This window comes from Mugil cephalus, chromosome 6, assembly GCF_022458985.1.
Source record: "Mugil cephalus isolate CIBA_MC_2020 chromosome 6, CIBA_Mcephalus_1.1, whole genome shotgun sequence".
Lineage (NCBI taxonomy): Eukaryota > Metazoa > Chordata > Actinopteri > Mugiliformes > Mugilidae > Mugil > Mugil cephalus.
The window spans coordinates 159,141-182,916 of record NC_061775.1 but is presented as its reverse complement, the minus strand read 5'-3'; the positions used below and the strand labels follow the sequence as shown (position 1 = coordinate 182,916).

General features: G+C 39.7%; 1 protein-coding gene across 2 annotated transcripts in view; it reads left to right on the top strand.

Moving 5' to 3' along the window:
• tsc22d2 (TSC22 domain family 2) overlaps positions 1-23,436 on the top strand; it is a 62,812-nt gene extending 39,376 nt beyond the window's left edge. Inside the window, exons 2-3 of one of the 2 annotated variants that reach the window (XM_047586393.1) lie at positions 17,881-17,932; positions 21,214-23,436. In XM_047586393.1, coding sequence (XP_047442349.1) covers positions 17,881-17,932; positions 21,214-21,516 — 355 coding nt within the window. In that variant the 3' untranslated portion in view covers positions 21,517-23,436. The remainder of the gene's footprint in view (positions 1-17,880; positions 17,933-21,213) is intronic. The other variant, XM_047586397.1, reaches the window with a different exon arrangement.
• Positions 23,437-23,776: the final 340 nt, after the last annotated feature.

Below are 23,776 nucleotides of genomic sequence, written 5' to 3'. Positions count from 1 at the left end.
TGTGGGAAGCAAATTATTTAGATTACAGTTAAATGTCGTAAAAAAATTCTGTGTACACAAGTCCGATGGACCTCTCTTCATTTTACTGCTTTGACACAGAGAAGGTGAGATGACTTGGAAGTGTGGTATTACAGGTCTATTGACTTATATGATATTGTCTGCAAAATCAGCACAGACATTACAGGTTTCAAAACATCTCTCAAAGATCTCACAAAATGTTGATGTTGATTAAACATAATCAAAATATTAATGTGTTGATAATACTGACAGGGCTTGATATTTTATTTGGGACTTACCACGCATGTTCTGTAAAATCCAGAGACATCCTCCCGCAGATACACAGGAAGGGCATTTAAGACAGTGGTACGCCTTGTGTATACATCATGTAATTCCTAAAACAAAAAATTGTGTAAAGAGAGAGAGAGAAACAGAGACAGAGAAAGAAGTGGATGAGAAACATAGACCGTAAATGACAGTGAATGAGCACCAACTTCAATAAAGTTGGTCAATCAGAGAAATAAAAAGTTATTTACATTACCGACCACTGTTCAGCACAAACAGACACACCCCCAGCAACCCCAGCCTGTTTTGCCACAGTGCCTTATCCTGTTGGAGTACGGACTAATCTGGTACACTGGACCTTTAAAATTTAAACCCCAACATTACACAAAGAATGAACCTGTGAAATGTTTATGCACTTTGAAAATGCCAGCCAAAGCATCTGCAATCTTTCCAGTTTTGGACGCCTTCTGTCAGAATAAGGTCATCAATTGTGGAGTGTGCCGATCAAGCTCTGCGTAGAATGTATTGGGCAGGTTCTGGTTCGTTATGCGTTGTAACTCTGCATATACTTACATTTAACAAAAGTAAAAAGACAGTACAGTAACATCAATTATTTATTTAAAGATTAGTCAAATTAAGCAAAACTACACATGACACACATTAGCAAAGGAAATACAGGTGAAAGAGATATTACCTCAGACTGCATCTGAAGATCAGGCCAGAGGTCCATTAGCTGTTTGACTGGTGGGCAGGACATCACTATGGTCTTTCGCTGCAAAGCAAACGTGGTCGGCATCATCTTACTAATGAGAGGTAGGTTTCTCTTGGTCTTCTTTACTTCTTCAACAATTACCTGCCTCAGATGTTCAAGACTTGAGGGATCCTCTCCTTGGGGAAAGTTGGGCAGAAAGTTGTCTTCTGCACACTTGGATTTTTTAATGTTGGAGTGGGAAGGTTCATTCTCTGGGTTTCTTTGGCTTCTTTTTTCAGCATTTACAGTGACCTCTTGACATCCAGCCCTTCTCATTAATTGCCCATTTGAACCCAATGCTGTTCTTCCACCCATTCAATCCAGTGGCAGATCCGGCTTCTTTTAAACAGGGATGTTTAGCCACAAGAGCCTCCGCTACCATTGCTATGTCTTTATCACTTGAGTAAGCCTTGAAACCATATATAGTAGATGCAAGTTTTCCTAAAATATCATGCTTTTGGTTTCTTGACCACTTAAGAGGTCTTCCAGTCTTCTCAAATTCAGTATTCCCTTGTCTAATTGTCAAATACAAATGTGGGAATTTGAAAAGAACCTTTAGGCCATCTGCTTAGACGTTCCGGGGATGACACATCTGACAGTGTTTCAGTAGATGCAACAGAACTAGAATCTTGTGTAAGTGAAATATGAACAATGGCTTTTTGTGGCAGCTCCTCAATGTCAACCAAAGAAGTAAGTTTTCCATTTAAGTCTGGATCTTCGTACTGCAATCTGAAGTCAGCATCCAATTCCAATTGTTCTTTTAAAATCTGAATCAGTGCATCAACAGAGGCTGGCTGAGAGCTGAGTTTTACTTTTCTTACACGGTCCATCTCAATGATGCGAAGGATCATGTTTTGTGAGGCTTCCGCTGCCATTGCGCTAATGAATGAAGAAACATTTCATAGAATAAAAGATTGAGTTTATTTGAAGGAGTGTGTAAAGAACTGTCACGACACTGTCATAACCAAGATATGACACTTGTCGTGAACATGAAGAATTCACTGCTAAATCGCCGCAGTACTGATATATATTTATTTATTTGATTTATTTTTCCAAAATATACCATTGCTGTTGAGATAAACAGTCTCTTCACATATGATAATTAGACCTGATTTGGCATTTTTGTGTTGTCTTAGTCAATTTCAAGTTGTTGGAACAAAGACATTCCATAACTAACCTAACACCAGCAACCTACAACAACATTCATAAAGACTCCATGTTCATGACAGGTGTTATGCCACGATGCACCTATTTGTTTATAAGCATATTGCTTTAAAACAGTGCAAATTCTGATTCAGTTACTTACCAGTGAGTGGCCTCAAGACTGTCTCACTTGAATGAACCTCTTTGGAGTCAAGAGGAGCACACCATCTACCTTGTATGCAGACAGTGGGACTGTATCATTGAACTCAGATTGCAGGTGGATGGACAGGCTTGTCTGTGTGGCTGACAGCTCATAGGATCGAAGATGTTCTACATACCAGGAGTCATAATCACAACAGAGAAAAGAAACATTGTGATTCACAAGGTAGATCTGCGCTAGTTTGCAAAATTTAGACAGTCCACCACTGACACCAACTGACACAAACGTTTCACTAGTATAGTCTATGCCATCAATGGTCACCTTTGTTGTGTGGTAGACTGTATCACTGGTTGTTTGTCCTCTTATGTGAGCCTGAGCTACTTCTGGTAGTGCTGAAACCAAAACAGAGTCAACCCTAGCTGTTTGTGTTCTTGGCCTGAAAAATGATGGTGCATGTAGATGATATGCCATCATGTGTTGGTGTCTGGTTGCCAGTGTCTTCAAAATATTATAAGTTATAAGTTATATTATAAGTTTTGAGCATCATGCACCACTCTCTTGAAAAAGCGATGTTTGGCCTCAAATCGCATGGTGCAAATATGCACTAGGGGCCCAAAGCACTTTACTAGGGTGGGATAATGCTCTACATAGTGATGTTTAGGACGAAGCCTAAGCTCAGGAAAAACCTTGTGCAGTGTCTGTCTGTGATCACTGATTTTTAACACAAAATAGTCTATGGTTTCAGTAAATGATGGACATAATCCTAATTCCACTACCTCTTTTAATTCCATCAAAACTGCCCATGCAGCATTGGCCTCTGGTACTTTACTGCCTACAAATAATGGAAGTAGTCTGAGTAGAGTGGCATTTTCATGCCCATTCCCTCCTATTGTTGTCATGTAAGTCATGAATGTCTTTTGAGTGGCCTGTGGCCTATTTACTTTATCAGTGCTGATATGGGAATGATGTGATCTTTTGGTTCAAATACCCCAAAGTGAAGTACTTCAGCCGAATCATCTCTTTAATGCAAAGAGCAAGTTCAGTGGGAACAATACCTTCCAAAAGATCATGTAGTATGTCTGGAGGAAAACCTGTTATGGGATGGGAGTACTCCAGTGCCTGATGCAACACACAGTCATGTTTCACACCAAATTCACTGCCATTTTCCAGGGATATTTTCCAGGGACTCTAAAAAGCCACCTAATCCATGAGCTGCCAGATTGTCAGCAGAAACACAAAAGATTGTTCCTTTCACATTCTGACCAACAGATTCAATAAAAACACCATCCTGTTCAAGAGTGTGAATATCACGCATCAATGGAGCAAGTACAGCTGCATATCCATATCTCTGCAGGTCTGTTACTTTAGCTAACATAGCTAGTTGTATAGTGTGCATTGCCGATTTATATTTTGGCGGCAGATTGGCCAGGACCCAGTATAAGCTGCAGAGTTTGTAAACTTTACATGATGTTCCAAGAGGGTTAGCAATTTCAAGCTCATCAATATATAGTTGGATTGCTAGGCTTAGATCTTCTGAAGAGAGTAATTCATTTTCACAGAAACACAGAAACTGTTGAATCATTTGAAGGATTGGAACATAATAATAGTGTATAATAATGGTATGGCCAGGCTGCTCTAAATAGTACTCTACTGGCATTACAAATGGATAGTTGTGCTCTATAAATGTCTTTCTGCGCTCACAGACAATGTCATTTCGAAAGTCCGTTGAAAGACTTCGTTGATGTATTCTACTTTTCTACTTTTATGGGAGTTGAACGAAGAGTACACATTTGTGCTTGTAGGAGCCGTACTGTTGCACTGGTGGATTATTCGCCTTTTGATTTGTTTGGTCTGGTTGCCACGGTGATGCACAGGGCTTGGGTCGCGTGAGCACTGGGGGATGATTGCCGTAGGTGATATAGGGAGCTGGTTCACCTGCACTGAGGAAGGAGAGAGGCGAGTGTTAGGTGTTTTGTGTAGTGTTTTTTTGCTTTGTTACATATTCGCCACCAGTGTACACCTTCACCATATTTCGGCATATGTAATCTGAAAGCCGCTGAAGTAGTTGCGAGTCATTTATTAAATGCTTAAACTCACCTGGACTCAGCGTGCTTACATGAACCAGCATCAGCGCGTCACACAAAATATACAGGACCTCACCTCATCCTCTCAATGACTTTTGAATGACAGGCAAGTCGTTACAGTGCTATAGTTACAACCTTTGTATGGACACACCACTGTTTCATGCTTTTTTAAGTTTGTCCTAATGTGACTGAGGAGTACAGAAAACAGTCAGAAAAAGGTTGCTGAAATGTGCATAAAGGGCATTTGAATATCACAGGGTTCTGACTCTGCCCTGCACTGCTGCTATGTTTTGGAGTATGATATCTTGACAAGTGAGTTCCTAGTGCACTAAGCGTCTGAAATGTGCACATGTAATCATCATGAAGCATGGTAGTGGGCTAACTCTTGAAAAGTGGCTGTGCTGCAGTCTATAATGTTTAAATAAACGTGTTCTGGTCGAGAAGTAAGCTGGGACTCGGACTCCAACACACAAGAATTTTTTTTAAAATTATTATTATTTTTAACTGGACACCTCAAATAGAAAATAAATATACTAACATTGAGTGAATGTTATTGAGTGTGAGAGTTGAGAAAGTTTTGACATGAGACACACTGATGTGCCGGGACCATAGATCCCTATGTTAAAAAGGCAGGAAAATTTCTGGAGGAAAGCAGTTTCTTTCCATCGGTCTGAAAGTCTCATTTCTTAATGTAAATCACATAACATATATACATTCAGGAAGACCTCAGGATACTCTCAGTGAAGCCGGTTCAAAGATAGGAACTACGGTTTGGCCACAAATCCTTTTTGTTCGAGGGGTACTTTCAGACATTTTTCTCTCTCTCTCAGTGGTGTCAAATGCATTGACCGTATATACTATGGATAAACCCACGTTGCTCCCTTTTGCAACCAGCCTCAAGTGGCCACTCGATGAACTGCAATTTTTGCAGTTCCGCATGGGCTTCATCTCAGAGCCGGAGGTTACCACTTGGTCAAATGTTGCAGGAGCTGCTACGGTTGCTTGCTCTGCTCTGATTGGTGGCCGCCACCTGGCCCTGGTAGCTCAACTACCAAAGCCTGACTGTGATTAATCATATTGAACTCTCTGTATAATAACAATGACTGTCAGTAATACAGTTTGAATATCGGCCATTTTAACTTTCTCTCTCACAGACACAGACACAGACAGACACACACGCAGTCAGCAAGTATTTCAAAATAAGAGTTCCTTCAAAATAAAAGTCTTTGTAAAACTAAAACTTATGATTAACAGAGACATGGGCACGACGGGGCCAGAGTAAAGCACACTCAAAAATTTCTTTAGAAATGTTCTAGTTTACTATTTGTTATGACACTTTTCAATCTGTAGCCTCACTTAAAGCAAATACTATATAATAAGGTTATGACATGTAGGTTATAGGTTATAACAAAAAACCATAACATTGCTTTTGTGCCCCATGTATTTCAGTTGGGTCAGAGTCAGCTAAACTTAGACTTTGCAGTAGCAGGAGCTACTCAATGATGCTTTTTTAATTTTATTTAATTTAATTGCAACAGAACAGGACAGTAGTTGCTATAATGTCATGAGTGTGTCTACTATACCTGCTCAATCTTCCTCCACTATTCCATGAGGGGTCACGAGAATCACTCCAGATCATTCCTTTGTTTGACATTTGTCCTGTTTGTTTAGAAAGTTATTTAGATATTTGTTTTATTTTTATATTTTTAGGCTGTTTATTTACTTTTTTTTGCGTATTTAACCCTATTTAAGTTTATGTTGTCCTCTTATATTTTCAATGCAGGTTCCATATCTTTAATTTTTTATGTTATTTTCTTGTAATTGATATATTTGTTTTTTGCACTAAACAGAACGAGGCCTATTTTAATTTTTAATTGTTAAAATGTGTTAATATGTTAAAATATACAATAGTGTTTGTTTATCATTTTGCTTTATATTTATTTTCCACTTTCATCATTTTTTGTATTATTTCAGTAGAATAAAGCATAGACAGTCACAAAGGCTGTACTTGGTTTATTTGAAAGGCTGTAAACACATCTCTTAGTGTTGGGTCTAATGGAGGAATAAAGTCAATCAGTGAGTTTACATACATGTGAAAAAAACGAATAATTGCCTAATCGGACTATACCAGGAGAACTTAAGTGCATGTAAACACTTTACTCCGATTAAAATGAGAGTTCTCATTATCCAGATAATGCGATTGAATTGGACTTTTCATTCGGATAATACGTGTGCGCATGCTCCACGACCGCTGCGCTGGCGTGTGACCCCAGAACAAAAACGTCCAAGAAAGCCAGTTTTAGAAGAAGAAGAGAAACGAAGCCATCTGAGGGATAGCGCGGATCTTACCTGCACCAGAAGTAGCGCGAACATTACGTACAAGATTAAAAAATTTACAAATATCCGTTTGGTTGTTGTTTGAAATGCCAGTCCGCCGCATGAACGACTCTAGTTTATTATATCACGTAATAGGTCAACCCGGAAATCGGGCCGTATTAACGTGGTATTAATGTGCTGAAAAGACACGTATCGCCACCTAGTGTGGAAGAACAGTTATTCGATTTTCTTTCGCTGCATGTAAAGTGCAGTGGGACAAGGATTGTAGCGAGAAAGTCTAATTTTGAGCATACCTCGATTAAGCTCTGCATGTAAACGCACTGAGTGAGTGAGGAGAGTGATCCGGTCAGTGAATACTACTGATCTACTGATTCGCATTGCGTCACTGACTCGAGTCAGTTCGCGAACGGATCACTTACTGATTCGTTCGCCAAATGAACCACCAGTACGCGAATGGATCAGTCAGCTACTGACTGACTCGATGAACGAATCAATTGAACGAATCATTTTAATGAACTGTTTCGAGTGATTCGGTACAGTAAAAAGAACGATGGTTCCCATCACTAATTCACGTCCACATATGCGCGCACACGTGAGCGTCCCTAACGGATGTATGTTCTCGCGCATAATTCAAAAGATTTCCGTTAACAGTTATTAACAGTTTCTGATTAGGTTTAATTTTTCACTCACAGCACTTGCAGTTACAACACAAATTACTTTAAGTGCTGGTGTGCATTTTAGTATAGCCCGTTTTTACAATTACACATTAGCTAAGGTTGATTTGTTAGCTTGCTAACATGACTCACATTGTCTGTGTATGAACACTTTCAAATTCCAAACAAATATATTAACACATTTCTTTTCATGTTTAATAATTACATAGAATCCAATGGCGAAACCTGACAGAAAATGCAGAAACTCGAACGACCTCCCTCTCTGTGGGTTTGCGTCTTTCACCTGGGGCGACGCAAGCAGTGCCACACGGTCAGCACAAGAAACGCATGCAAAAATTTCAAAAGAAAAGCGTGTGGACACTTCCAGTGCAAGCGAGTTTGTCTTGATTTATATTTAGTGTGGATGCCCAGAGGGCATTGATATTCATTAATATTTGATTTAATATATTTAATTAATTAGTCAACATTATAATATGAAAATGATTAATTCCTAACATGCAATATATTTATTTTTGCCAATCTATGAAATTTAGCAACATATACTGATTCAATAATTCTTCTAACAGTTTTTTTATTTACAAATGCTATTGATTTATTTGGTCAAAATAGGACATATATAATGTCAAAATTGAAAAGTTTTAAGTAACTAAGAAGTTATCCTTTTATTCAGTTGTTACATAATCTGTAGAAAAGTTCATATTAATCAAAAGATATCAGTTTAGTATACACAAAACAAGAAAAAAGTTACCGGCACTTAACATGTTCAAGTTAGTATAACTTCTTAACAAATTTTAAGTAAGCGTTACTAATTTGAGCATTCGGGTTTACGGTATATTAAGTCAAAGTGGGTGGCACTTTTAAGCGGTTTAATTGCTCTGTATTAATTTAAATTGCGATTTCTGATTAGGTTTAACAACATAAACTAGTCCTAAAAGTTTAAAAAGACTTGTTGAAGACTATCCGCACATTATGTTCCCTCTCATGCCTCTGATTCCTGTCAGAGCGCCGTCCATCGGCCTGATTTTGCACTGGAAAAGGGAGAACAGAGGCAGGAGAGCTTAAGGAAAACAAAACAAACAAACAACAGCAAAAAAACAAAAACAAACAAACAAACAAAAAAAAACATTTAGCTATTGAGGCGAACAAAAGACCACATTTGATTGTTTTTATCCATGAAATTTCACCCCAAGAGGAAAAAAAAGGTCATACTCAACATACAAGAAGACAAAAGACATTGATTTTGAAATGAACTAGAGAGAAAACTCAAATAGCTGAACAACTCTATTGCAAATAACCCATCAGAAGCTATACACAATGAACTTAGGTTAATTTCCAATTTGACAAAATACTTAACAAAAACATTTATTTATAATAGAAATATTAAGACATAATGAATTCAAATATAGCAATACAAATGGGAAATACCTGGCAAATCAACTAAAACGTAACAAATAAAAATCCATAATATCCTTAATGAGGATTCAGCAGGGAGACCAATGTTCTCTGCCCAAGACATCGACGACACTTTTCAGTCATTTTATAGTGAACTATATTCTTGTGATCATGAACCAGATGTATCAAAAATTGATAATTTTTTAGACAGTCTCAACCTCCCCAAAATAACAGTTCATCATAATATGGACAAACCACCCACACAAGATTATTACTTAAAGGCACTCAACCAAAGGCCAAACAATAAAGCGCCTGGTCTGGACGGCCTTCCTGCTGAATTCTTCAAACTATTCTGGGACACTATTTCACCACTATTCAAGAAAGTGTGCCAATAAATCAAACATATTTCCAAAAGACAACGAATACTACTCTCCTCTCATTACTACCAAAACCAGACAAAGACATGACTCAGTGTTCCATCACTAATCAACACAGACATTAAAATAACAAGTAAAGCCTTGACTATGCAAGCTAATTAATTTGAGAAATTGTTTGATTAGCAATTTAACCATTCAATTCACTTTCAAACTCTAAATTGCAAAATTTACATCCTAACATTTAATATTACTTAATATTATTATTTTACTATTTTTAAGTCCTTTGTTTGCAGTAAGGACACATTCTCCAGATGGAGAGTAAATCTTCATAAATTTATTCTCCATCTTTCCGACAACTGACTTGAATGAAAAAACGCCGTCTGAGACGGCTGAGATGGCTTCAGGAAAACTCGGAAATTCTATATTCCAAGATTCAGGATCGCTGTATTGATCCCCGCAGGCAAATTGTTTTGTCCAAGACTCTCAAGATAACAGAGAACATAAATGTGACTAGACATAGACATAAAAATATGAATCAAGGAAAAAAAATAGAATAAGATAAAAATAAAATAATCTTAAAAATAGTGTAAGAATGAGTTAGTGAAGTTACAAAAAAATATATATACTGAAAATATACAGTCCAGTGTACAGTCATAGACATGAGATATATAGACATTTTTAAGTGTCTCAGTGTTTGTTAAATAAAGAGTCTATAAAGTGTCTTGTATGTAGATCCGTGTAATCACCCAAGCCATTAACCATTAAACACTGCTAACAGTTAGAGCTGTGCATTCTGATGGCTGTGGGGATGAATGAATGACCTCCTGAAGCACTCTGTCCTACAGCTCAGTGACAGGAGCCTTTGGCTGCGGCTGCTTTTCTGTCCAGCCAGGGTGGGGTGAAGGGGTGAAGGGGGTGAATGGTGTCACAGTCCAGGATGCTCTGTACCTTCCTCATGTAGCACCTTTCAGTGACAGTCCCCACAGACTCCACACTCCTCCCCAGAACCAAACCAGCCCTATGAATTAACTTGTCCAGACGCCGCCCGTTCTTTTCTGTCAGGCTGCCACCCCAACAGACGACAGCATACAGCACAGCACTCTCAACAACAGACTTATAAAACATATACAGCATTTCACTACACACATCAAGCAATTTTAGCGTGTGCAGAAAGTGGAGCCGACGCTGTCCCTTTTTGAGCAAGGCATCACAGTTCTTTGACCAGTCCAGTTTGTCATCGAGGTGGAGGTGGAGGTGAACTCAGAAATTTCAGACTTTCGATATCATAACGTTCACGTTACAGGAGAAAAATCACCACTGATTGTCACTGTTTGCTGAACATTAGCAGCTATTTGTAATTTTGGAAGCAGTAATTTTTGAGTTTGAGAACACAGAGCTCTTTTTCTCCAAGTTGTCTTGAATGCAGCTGCAGCTGGATCTCAACCATGCTTTCCAGGACTCACCCCCAATCTACTTCTGATTGGCTAGTGGTGTTCCTTTGTGGGTGAAAACTGCATTGCTCTCATTCCATTGGTAGGCGAACTCAGTTGACTGCTTGAACCTGACAATATCCCGCATCAACATTTTTGATTAAATAATTAAAAAAATTAAATTATCTTTTTTAACTGCATGTTGTTCATGTAGCAAGACACACACAATAATGTTTAAAACTGGTGACTGGTGAAACAGATGAAAAATGATGGTGAGCTCAGATCAGACAAGTTTTGGGGCACGCCCTGTGATCTCTGGCGCTGCCCTTGGAGGAGTACTGACCCCAGGTTGGGAACCACTGATCTAGAGACACTTAATTTTCATTTTCTTGCCAACCAGTTACAATATATTTATAAATGGATTAAGCAAACAATACAGTCTGGCTCATGGACAGAACTAGAACAAGCACAATGGACACCAGTCCTAGTATCCAACCTCCCATTTCTCAACACAAGTTTAAAACGACACAGTGCATTCAATAACGCAGATATCTCGACAACTCTCACAGCCTGGTGGAAAATCAATAAGCTCTTCAAATCCATGTTAACCCCCTGCAAATATACCCCTATTTGGAATAACCCAAACTTTACACAGAAAAATTCACCTCTACACTTCGTCACCTGGAAAGAAAAAGGGATCACACACCTACACCATATCTTCCATAACGATAAATTAATCTCATTGGAAAATCTCATTCACACCCATGGCATTGGGACTGTCCAGTATCTACAGTATTTCCAATTAAAAACACACACATACAAAATAAAAAAAATATAAAAAATACTATCCAAACTATTACTAAACCAAGACACGACCATATCGCATCCCACACCAAATAGGAAAATTACCTACTGGTCAGTCAAAAAACGCAAACAGCTAATACAGTACAAAGTCATCCACAGAACCCACCTCACCATACATGTAATTAATTCATAGCCACAGACAATTGCTTATTATGTATGTGAAACACAACTACTATCATGCCATGAGGCTCTGTCCCCCAGTACAAACCTTCTGGGAGGGGTTCTTTAAAAACAATGATGCAGCCTTCCATTATCCCCCATCCTCTGTTTACTTGGAGATTATTGTTATTATTATTATTGTTAGTTCATTGAATTGGGACAATGCACATTAATCAACACTGATCGGGGTCATCAGGGTAAATGCACTAGACTTAGCACAAATCTTCAATTTCAGCAGTGATGGGAATAATGGTGTTAAAATAAACGGCGTTACTAACGGCGTTATTTTTTCAGTAACGGGGTAATCTAACAAATTACTGTTTCCATCGTTGTAACGCTGTTTCCGTTACTGACAATAAAATGGGGCGCATTGCGAACTAAAGCTGTCTGTTATCATTCGACTTGGTTCTCTGCCACTGGAGCTTTTCTTTTGTTGAGGAGATGAGGGAGGGGCGAAACAACCGGCGCGACCCGGGTTTTTCTCTCTAACGCAGATATGTCTGCCTGTTGCATTCTGACTCGACTGCCTGACGGACTGTATCATTGTAGAAGCTTCAGCTCAAGAACAAGTTTTGGTCTACTCCCATAAAGACTGATCTCTCAAGGGTAGAGATTTTTGTTCCTTTTTTCAAACAAATCAAATATACACGACTGTTAATGGAAGCGCATAGGTGAACAGCGACTGTATTTATATACAGCTTGTATAGCGATCTCCCACTTTTTTAACTATCTTGGCAGCACTCTGCATCCGAGAAAAGGGGGGATTTGACGGCAGTTATCGGGCTCTGTGCAGGGCACAGTGATTTACTCTAATATCAGCAGCCTTTCAATAGAGTGGGGGTTTGACGGGTCCATTCTTCAGGTCATCAACAATTGTAACTTTATCTGCAATTTACGCGATGACATATGAGGGAGGAAAAAACAGGCACTCAGCTCTCACAGCAGGAGGTCCGACCCGGGACTTTTGCCAATGTGAAAGCACCAAAGGCCAGTAGACTTGGGATTTTTGATGTGAAAGTGGTATATATCTACCAGTTGGGGTCTGAGGTGCAATACATTTTAAAAGTTCTGTGTAAGTGTCTATGCAATTCTATTTCATGCAGCTGGCTTGTGAAACCTACTAAGAAAAAAACTTTAAAAAAGAAGAGTAACGCCGTAGTTACTTTCTCTGGTAACTAGTTACTTTTATAATGGAGTAATTCAGTTACCAGCTCAGTTACTTTTTGGGAGAAGTAACTAGTAACTATAACTAATTACTTTTTAAAAATATCATGCCCAACAATGAATTACAGCCATAGTTCCACCGCAGGTACACAACACAGACAAAGAAGACTTTAAAACAACAATCATACAATAGACAATTACAGAACCAGACAGTGTCAAAACAAACCAGTATCGAAGACAGTATCGAAACAGACAAATTTATGACAAAACATTTGAATCACAATTATAAAAAACATTAATGGACCCAGAGAGTATGCATCAGATTAAGAAAACTATTTAGGCTATGTGAGTACATGTCTGATTTATTTTTAACCAGTGCTTGAGATTTCTTCTTTTTTTAAAAAAAGACAGATCGATGTTTGTGGATCGTAGGAAAATAAATCGATACATTGATGTAGTGGATGAATCATTACACCCCTCCTCTAGATGAATTCATTCGGTGGTAGGGGGGCAAGAGCGTTTAAAACTTTGCAGATTAACATTTGGGCAAACTTTAGGTAGGTCATTTACACAGAGACTGAATAGAATCGGTCCAAGAATGGAACCTTGGGGTACACCATTTGAGCAGCTGAGATGAGGTGACATTGAGTTTCCAGTCTGCACAGTCTGTTTTCTATTTTACCGATACGATCTCATCCAGCAGAGTACACTATCAGTAAAGTTGAAGAGGTGGTTTAATGACTCAAAAGCTGTTTTCGAGTCCAAGCAAACAGCTCCTAGATAGATAACCTCCCTGATGTAGAAAACATTTGATGTTCTCATGAAAATAAGAAATTGCTGTCTCGGTTGAGGGGTATTTACGAAATCCAAAGTGCATTGGATGGAGTGAGTTATGCCCATTATGTCTGTGAATGTTCTCAGATGACTGAATTTTTTTAATAAATATACTGTATATATTGGGCATTTTCAGCCTTTAATTGAAAGCACAGTGACAGATAGACCGACAGATCATTGGCTTTCAGGTGTTGAGCAGAGTGTCAGTGAGGCGCATGAAATCATCTTTGAGCTCTTCTGACTGCTCTTTTTTTATGTCATTTACACCTGCCTCAAGATCTCACAGTAATCAACCCAGCACCCAATAATACCAGACCAATACTAATAGCCATAACCGATGCCAAAAACCACGCTCAGGAACTGGAAAACAAGACACAAACATAGCACATCACACTGGTTAAACATCCTCACAGAATACATTTTTTTTCTTTTTTTTCCAAACTTTCTTTTTTGGTTTTTGTATAGAACAAACAGGATTCCAGACGAGGTTAATAGATCCCGTACTCTCTTACCCATCCCAACCCAAGTCTGCCCACTCACCCATCCTGAACGATAACCATTCAATCGACTCACTCTCATGACAGACATGTACAAAAGACAAATTAGAAACAAGGACAATATACACAGTATTGTGGTAAGGCTGCACAAACCAAAATTAACCCAAAATTTAAAGAGAGATAAATAAATGTAAGCGGTAATGTGCTAAACAATAAGGTAAGGTAAGATATATGCAGTGTAATGGCATAACAAGCGTCTCTACACATGAAGCACCAATAGGAGCAAAAGTAACGTTGATAGAAAAGTAGGCCTCACAGGCCTTAAGAAGGAACATAAACCTTACAGTAAAAGTTAGGATCAAGTAGTGAAATTTGTGCCTCCACGAATATTTACTGTTATTAGCTTCCAAATAAAATCAATATGAACAAACCTGGACATGGAATACAACTGGAGTATATTACACTGTATAAAGATGTTCAGATGAGAGGGGGTTAACTGTACGAAAACATTCAGCCCTTAGGAACAACGGGTTACCTGCTGCTTGTTAAGTATTCATGCCATTAGCTTGATAGCGAAATGACAAATAGCCAGTAAACCAGGTACCGGTACTGTCTGACCGAATACCATTTAGCTGTTTACACTGGAGAATTATTCTTAAGCCCTTGCAACCGACAAAAGTAGAACCTCTTCCCTGTTGTCCGTGGTGACATACAGCTTTGCCGGGTAGCGGAAAGTGGGTTTCAATCCGTGGGTAATGGGCTTCTCGATATGTAGCCCATTGCGCCATCACCCCGAGGGTAAAGTCCTTGAAGATGGCCCCAGGTTTCCCCCGATACTGTAGCTTGGACCTCCTCCTGCGGGCTTCACGGAGAACCTTTTCCTTAGTCTGGTAGTCATGGAACCGGATAATGACAGACCGCAGGCTCTCGCCTTGTTTAAGGTTTCAGGGTCAGGGACTTGTGTGCTCGATCAAGCATGGGTGGCATCTGTAGTACTTCTGCGCACAGAAGTTGGGGCAGTAGTGCAGAGAAGAATTCGGTTGATCATGGGCCTTCAATCGACTCAGAAACTCCTATAATATGGACATTACTGTGGCGGCTACAAGCCTCCAGGTCAGCTGTTTTGACCTTTAGCTTCTCGATAACTGCAGTTAGCTCAGCATACGTTGCTTCAATGCTAAACAGGCGTCCATCCACCAGGTCCGCATTAGTCTCCAGAGAGGCCGTGACTGGACACAGTGGCTTGGACAAAGTCTATTTTGGCCTCCAGCGCTGAGAAGGATATCTTAAACTCCATTGCTAGCTTGGCTCGGCTTTCTAAGAGGCTCATTAGGCCATGTTAAGCTAATTAGCAGCTGCATTGTTGGAGGGCATAGAGTCTTTTTTGTTTTGTTTTGCATGTTTGCTTGCCATTTTCCGAGGTCGTCCCGAGGTGCTGTGGTCTCACCGCGTTGATGCTTTGGGAAGTAAGCGGAGAGGGAGGTTGGAAAAGTAAAAAGTAAAAATTCAAGAAGAGCATGGGAGAGCGGCAGTGAAGCGTTTACTCCATGTTCACCAGGACCCGAGGGCCCACAGAATACATTTCTATAGAAAAACTCAGCCACTCTCCAAGAACTCTAAAAGAAACTCATTACTTTAAAGCAATCTGTCAGCCCATGTCCTCAGTCTGACTAGCATTGTCTTAAAAATGCCATTCTTATTATCATTTATTTACTTTTTAATCAATAATTTATTAGTCTTTTTTTCTATTCTACATAAGATTTTGCCTCTAAACCACACACACGTCACTCACCCACACAGGATCACATGAACACTTGGAACTGATACCCCCACTCCTATCTCATTTGTGTTTTATTACAGTGTAGTTCAAGCTTTTTTAGTTGTATTACTACCTTTTTAATTTTTTTTTAAATTTTATATATTTTTCTGTTTTGTTCCTGTTCCCTGTTGTTGTCTCCCATTGTTTAAAAAATCCTTGTTATTTCTTGTTTGTATTATTCGTATTGCTCTTTACTCCTTTGTACAAAAAATGCCCCAAGGTTTTTACGTGAGAAGTTGGGAAGGAAGCCTCACAGGTTGTGTTTGACCAGATTTGGCAGAGTTACAGTCCCCTCCAACAGTATTGGAACACCAAGGCAAATTCCCTTGTTTTGTTGTTCACTGAAGACATTTGGGTTTAAGATCAAAAGATGAGTATGAGACAAGAGTTCAGAATGTCAGCTTTTATTTCCTTGTATTTTCATCTAGATGTAAGGATATATATCACTGTTTGTATTACACCACAGCATTTTTAGGTGAGCAAAAGTAATGGAACAAATAACCTTAAAGTAAATAACATTTAATATTTGGTGGCATAACCCTTGCTAGCAATGACTGCCTCAAGCCTGCAACCCATCAACATCACCAAACTGTTGCATTCTTCATTTGTGATACTATTCCAGGCTTTTACCGCAGCTTCTTTCAGTTCTTGTTTGTTTCGGGGGGTTTCTCCCTCCAGTCTCCTCTTCAGGAGGTGAAATGCATGCTCAATTGGGTTAAGGTCAGTTGATTTACTTGGCCAGTCTAAAACCTTCCACTTTTTCCCCCTTGATGAAGTCCTTTGTTTTGTTGGCATTGTGTTTTTTGTCATTGTCCTGCTGCATGATAAAATTCCTCCCGATTAGTTTGGATGCATTTCTCCATAAACTGACAGACAAAATGTTTCTGTACACTTCGTAATTCATCCTGCTGTTACCATCACCAGTTACATCATAAATAAATATTAATGAGCCTGTTCCAGAAGCAGCCATGCATGTCCAAGCCATGACATTACCTCCACCATGCTTCACAGATGAGCTTTGATGCTTCGGATCATAAGCAGTTAATTTCTCTCTCCACACTTTGGCCTTTCTATCACTTTGGTAGAGATTAATCTTGGTCTCATTAGTCCATAAGTTTGTGTTCCAGAACTTTTGTGGCTCATCTCTGTACTTCTTTGCAAATTTCAATCTGGCCTTCCGATTGTTACTAGTGATGAGTGGTTTGCATCATTTGGTATGGCCTATATATTTCTGCTCTCGGAATCTTCTTCAAATAATGGATTGTGATACCTTCTCCCCTACACTATGGAGGTCATTGGTGATGTAACTTACTGATGTTATGGGGTTTTTCTTCACAGCCCTCGCAATATTTCTGTCATCAACCACTGTTATTTGCCTTGGCCAATCTGTGTGACGTCTGTTGCTCAGTACACCAGTAGTTTCTTTCTTATTGAGGACATTCCAAATTGTTGTGCTTGCTGTGTCCAATGTTTGTTCAATGGCTCTGATTGATTTTCCTTCTTTTCTCACCTTGAAAATGGTTTGCTTTTCTCCCATAGACACCCATCTGGTCTTCATGTTGGTTTATCCTCTTTAACCTGAAATGCATACATTATAGGTTTCAACCCAGGCCAAAAAGTAGACTAGTCATGCAGAGCTATTTAATGTTTGAACAATCAACCTGGGTGGTATGTCCCGAGTTGTTTAACAAGATGTAAATACCAGGAAACAAAAGCTGACATTCTGAATTCTTCTCATACTCATCTTTTGATCTTAAACCCAAATGTCTTCAGTGAACAACTAAAACAAGGGAATTTGCCTTGCTGTTCCAATACTATTGAAGGGGACTGTAAGGTGAATGTTGATATAAACCTAATGAATGGATATGTGAAATGGATATCTTTATTGTGACTCAAATTCTTTCTCTCCACAGTGCATCCGGTGCAAGCATGGTTGCCATTGATAACAAGATTGAGCAGGCAATGGTGAGTTTTCTCCTAGCCTGCACAATGATTTGTTCCATAAAGCCTTTTTCACAGTTTTTCCCGCCTCCTCATTCTTTATTGATGCATAATGAAAAGCGAGATGCCAAGACAATATCAAATGAAATTTACAACGTCAGAATCAGCAGAAACAAAAGTAAGAGGGGACGCTATACCCCCAATCTGATCTATCCACCCACCCACAAGTGCCCCCCCAAACCCCCCCCAAAAAAGAAAAAAAAGAAAGAAAAAAATATAAATATTACATGAGCAAATATAAACAAGCTGAAGAAAAGAAAAAAAAACAGACACAACAGCAATACAAGAATAAACAAATAATAATAAAAATAACAATAAAGGTAGTAGAGCCTGCCATAGAACCTTAATTAATCAGCTGATCACCAGGGTTTACACATCCACATTTTAGACTACATTATTTGGAGACTACATTGCAGTATTGCATTGTCAGTATGTTAGTACACACACACATAAAAAAAAAACAAAAAACACACGCATCTATATGCCTGTACACACCGAAACATGGATAGTAGAAGTAAGTAAATAGCACAGCAACGCTGTCAATCTGGTGGAGTTGCTGACAACCTGTGGAAGTACTTCAGAAAACATTGCCACCTTGTGCAAAATAAATCTTTTGACCCTCTAAGGATGAACTTCATTTTCTCCAGCTGGAAGAAAGACATAGTATCAATTAGCCACATAGAATGTGTAGGTCGGGTGGAAGACTTCCATCATAGAAGTATCCTTCTAGCCAAAAGCAGTAGAAAAGCAATCATTTCACGCAAAATGGCATTACAAGAAAGTGGGACTATAGACACACTGAACATGGCTGAAATAGTTTGAAAAATAGCTGACTAAAACCTTCTAAGATTAAAACAGGACCAAAACATATACAGTACTGGTCAAAAGTTTTAGAACAGCATGCAGTATCCTCCCAGCCAGCATGTTCATGTGGGGCCCAAGGGTTAAATTTGGGCTGCAGATAAGGGTCCCATGTGGGTTTGTCCGCAGCTTCCATGTTGACGCCACCAGTGATTGCCCATATGGGCCTCAAGTAGGTTCTGACCGGGTTTCAGGTGGGGCCCAACTTGCTGAGTTGTACAGGACCAAGGTAGACCTTATATCTTTGCCCACATGGGCACTAAGGGGGATCAGACTGGACCTTAAATGGGGCCCATGTATGGCACCCATGTACCTCAAACCACATGGGACCTGCAAAATTTATCCAGTTCAACCCCATGCCCGCTCAGTACCCACATAGCCCATATTTCACCCTTGTGGGCCCCACATGGACATGCTGGCTGGGCTCTGGTATAGTTGGTCAGGGCTTCATCCTTCAGCAAGATAATGACCCAAAACTCTAGACCAAGCTCTACCAGAACTACCTCAGGATAAAAACAAGATGGAAAGCTTGAAAACAAGGAGTGGACCATGTCTCCATGGCCCAGTCTCTAGACTTTAACCCCATGGAGCTGGTTTGTGATGAACTGGACAGTAGAGTGAAAGCAAAGCTCCCTACAAGTGACACACATTTCTGGGAACTTCTGCAACAAAATTGGAAAGAACTCCAAAGATGGTTACTTTGATGAGTTGAAAATGTAAGATAGATTTTGGGATATTATTGACTCCATGATTATTATTATTATTTTTAACTTCAATTGTTTATTTGGTCTACGTTTTCATTAAAATGAGACATTAAACTGAGAAATATTGATGAGTTCTAAAACTTTTGATCAGCAGTGTATGAAAGAGTAGCGTAGCCAGTGGAACAACAAGGGCACAGTGGGCTAACACTGGGGTATAATTTTGCCAGGCGAGCATTACACAAGTAGGCTCTATGTGTTAGTTTAAGCTGGATCAGACTCAAGCGTGCACAGGAGGAAGAATGGTTGATCCAGTACAAGACTTCAGACCAGACCAGCGTTAACAGCCGTTAGATTTGCGTAACCGTCCAAACAACAACCTATAAAATCACAAATTGGCATATTTAGACAAAATCAGCGGCAACTACCAACAGATCCACCCAATAAACTCCTCTCTCATTCTTACCTGTGTAATGCGTGAGATCTGGTTTGTACTGTAAACCAGTTGGTACACTTCTACATGAAAATGAATGAGGAATCTTCTCCAATCGCTCCACTTTGCCACATCCAAGATGGCGGCGACGTTGATGTACAATTCAAGGCTCAATGCAGCCTAGGTATCTATGTCCATGGTAGAGATGACCAAAGCTAACAGATTACTTGTAAAGGGCTGATTGCATGTTATTGAATGCAGCACACTGCCGGGCCAAACTTGCGCTGATGTCCCTGAAAGATCAGCTCCTCACACCATCTCGCCAGAGCCCAGAGCCCTTGTCATGGTAGTAGTGGAAACAGACGATAAGAGCTCTTGGTTTAGATGAAGGTCTCCCACTATCGGCAACAGCTCTCTCCAGCCTGTGTGTGTGATCCAAGGCAGGAGGGTGGGGGAACGCGTCTGGGCCTAACAGCTCTTGGAAAAGCAAGGACATGAACTGGACTGGGTCAGAGCCCTTCAGCTACTCCGGGATCCCGACCACTCTTAAGTTCAACCTCCGTGAACGATTTTCCAGGTTATCCAGTTTGGTGGACAAAGAGTAATTTTTCATCACCAGCTCCTGATAGGCAGACTCCAAATTGGTGACTTTATTGCTGTACATGGACAAGGTGGACTCAACTGACTTGATTGTGTTGGCGGGAAACTAGTGAGTGCGAGTCACTCACTAGTTTTTTAATGCAGTGTTGAGAAGAGAGGTAACTGACAATGTGAGATCTGACAATAGAATAGGGCAGAGGTTTTCCAAGTCGTCAGGCAGTTTTTTGAAGTTAACTTCAACAGCGCCGTCCTCAGTTTGGCTGCGGTGTTTTTCCTTGTTTTCATGCCTTTACTCATGCCTCACGCTGATACGCCTATTGTTGGCTTGCAAGTGGCAATGAGAAAAAAAAATAAAAGTACAGGGCAAATAGAATGTAAAGTTTTGTCAACGGTGTGGGAGAGCTACAAATCCGCTACCTTCTCCTACCCCATGCGGTCACTGTTTACACTGACACAGCCTTGATGATTTGCAAAATTAAAAAGGTGTTTTAAGTATCCCTTTGGCAGTGAGATGAGAATGTTGCAAATCCAAAAAAAAAAAAAAAAACATGTTGGCAATCTATTGTGATGTCCCTTGTCTTTGTCTAAGAATGGAATCTGTTCTTCTTGAGTGTTGTTTTGTGTGCTAATTTAAGTTTCCTCTTTTTCAGGACTTGGTGAAAAGCCACCTGATGTATGCTGTTCGTGAGGAAGTGGAGGTGCTGAAGGAACAGATCAAAGAGCTGTATGAGAGGAACTCTGTGCTGGAGCGTGAGAATGCCCTGCTGAAGTCCCTGGCCAACTCGGAGCAGCTCAACCAGCTGGTCTGTCAGCTCAGCCAGGGCAGCAGCACACCTCCACCGCTGCAGCACCAACACCACCAGCACCCACTTATCGCAACCAACACACCTTCTCTAATTCACCAAGAGGCGAGTCAGAGTGTCCCCCATCAGCCCAACATCACCTCAGCGTGATAACCCCTTCTCCTTTAAACACACAAACACAATTCTCACACGGATAGGAATGGAAGATCCTGTAAAGACAACAACTACTACTGCCCCATAACCCCCTATGGCTGAAGCAAAAACAGCTTAGCTCTGTATGCTCCATATGAGGACAAATTAATAAAAGTGACATCTTTGTTTGCCATTAACCCCTATAAAGTCTTATTCTGGCCCTTTGTTCTGAGGCATGAGAGATAAAAATATGTGTAGGAGGGTCTGTTGTGTATGAAGAAAACTGCATGCTGTGCAGGAGATGGAGTCCAAAGGGCGCACAGAGAGCTCAATTTGTTGGGGGACTGTGAAAGACAGAGATGTAACCCTGTGAGGGGGACCAGTGTGGTGGTGAAGAGTCCTTTGAAAATCTACAGCATGGACTGTCCTCCCAGGATCCTCACCTCACATCACTCCAGGGCTGGAGGAGGCCAGAGTGCAGAGGGAAAGAAGTGGGGGATACAGGCTTCATCCTCCCTGAGCAAGGGAAGGACAACGGCGGGCATCTCAGCTTGATTGGAGCAAGTAGAGAGCCCCAGCTTGATGTTATATGCTGCATCAAAGAGCTTGCGGTGTTTTCTCAGAGCCACCATACATTGACATGAATCATAATAAATTTTCATTAGTTCAGTTTTAATATTTGCATTTATTTATTTCAGGGCTGCTATTTTCATAATGTAAATGAACAACTTCATGGAAATACTGATTAAATACAAAAAAGAAACTAGTCTCTATTGGTATTCTGGTATTTTAGAATCTGTCAGGTATTATTAAATTTAGTAGTCTCGCAACAAGTAGATCTCAAGCAGGCAATAAGTTCCTCAATAGACATTTTTTTTCTTCACATGAAATAGTGCTAACACTAAAGCTGAGCTTACGTTAGGTGAAAATCCAGGTTGAATGTATATTTTGTAACATGTAAAGTATTAAAAGTAGTTTGTACAGAAGACCGCCTGTTAAAATATGAAATATGAAATATTTGGATAAAGAAAACTATTAATGTACTTTTTTTGTCTGGAGTTTCTTTGTCACAACTAGAAAAATAGAATCTGGGGGTATGAAAAGCTGTGAAAATTGTTTGACCTACTTATAACCAAAGACACAAAGCTGTGTAATTCCCTTTCTATTTTAAATGCACACTTATGTTTTTTTTCCTACTCTCTCCTCTGTATTTTTAATTTTTTTGTTTTGCATGTTCTGCATGATCTATAGTCAAACCACCTTCATACCTCATGTTTTTAATCTTATTTTGCTGGCAGTCTGTGAATAATTGTGGGAGGATTTATAAATAAGAAAGGGAACAATTAGCCGAGAGGGTGGAAAAGGTAGTTGATGGTGACGATAACAAAAATGTAATGGCATCGCATGAAGGTATCAGCCTTTAGTTTGAAAAAGGGCCATTATTCTTGACATTACATATAAAAGGTTCTGTTGCTGCCTCAGATGAATGGAGCTTTTCACTTGTACCAACCATTTGCGACAGAAACTATTAAACATTTCACACAGGCTGGATTGTGTTATGCGCATGTAACGGGATGTCCCTTCTGTGTTTTTGTGCCTCCTGTGCTGACGCTTGCTGTCGTCAGTCAATCCAGTTTCTTTGTCTGTGGCTTTGAATTAAACCAGATTGTTTGGTAATTGTACAATCAGTCATCTTTTTTTTTCTTTTTTTTGACATTTCTTCTTCTTTAGTCGTTTTATTATTTTTTCTTACAAATGGGCTTCATACTTATTTTTCTTCCTGTTTTTCTTTGATTTGAAGGAGATGTCATGTACATGCCAAATGTACCAGATGAAAGTGATCACTGAGCCTTTGGAGAAAGTATCTTAATGCCCTTGTAATGTGCTGTTCAGACGTTTTTAGTTTTCAGTCAAAAATAAATTACTGTTTTAATACGAGTGTTCTCGTGTCTGTTTTTTATTTTGTGACAAATGATGCCATTTTTGTCATTTTGTAAACAATGAAATTGCAGAACAAGAACTACAGAACATTTGCAGTTTGTCACATCAGTAATCATTTTTATAGTACTCTAAATTACACATCTGCGGGCAGCGAACTGTATCTCATTTCATTTCGTTTTTCTTCCAATTAGTTTCCCTGAAACTGAGGACGGACAGACAGACGATTTGGGTCAGGTCTGAGGATGCTCGCCTTCACCTACCATGTGCGCAAGGGCTGTAGCATGCCCTTTGACTGTGGTGGTTCTTTGGGCTTGATATCCATGTGCGCCCCACACTG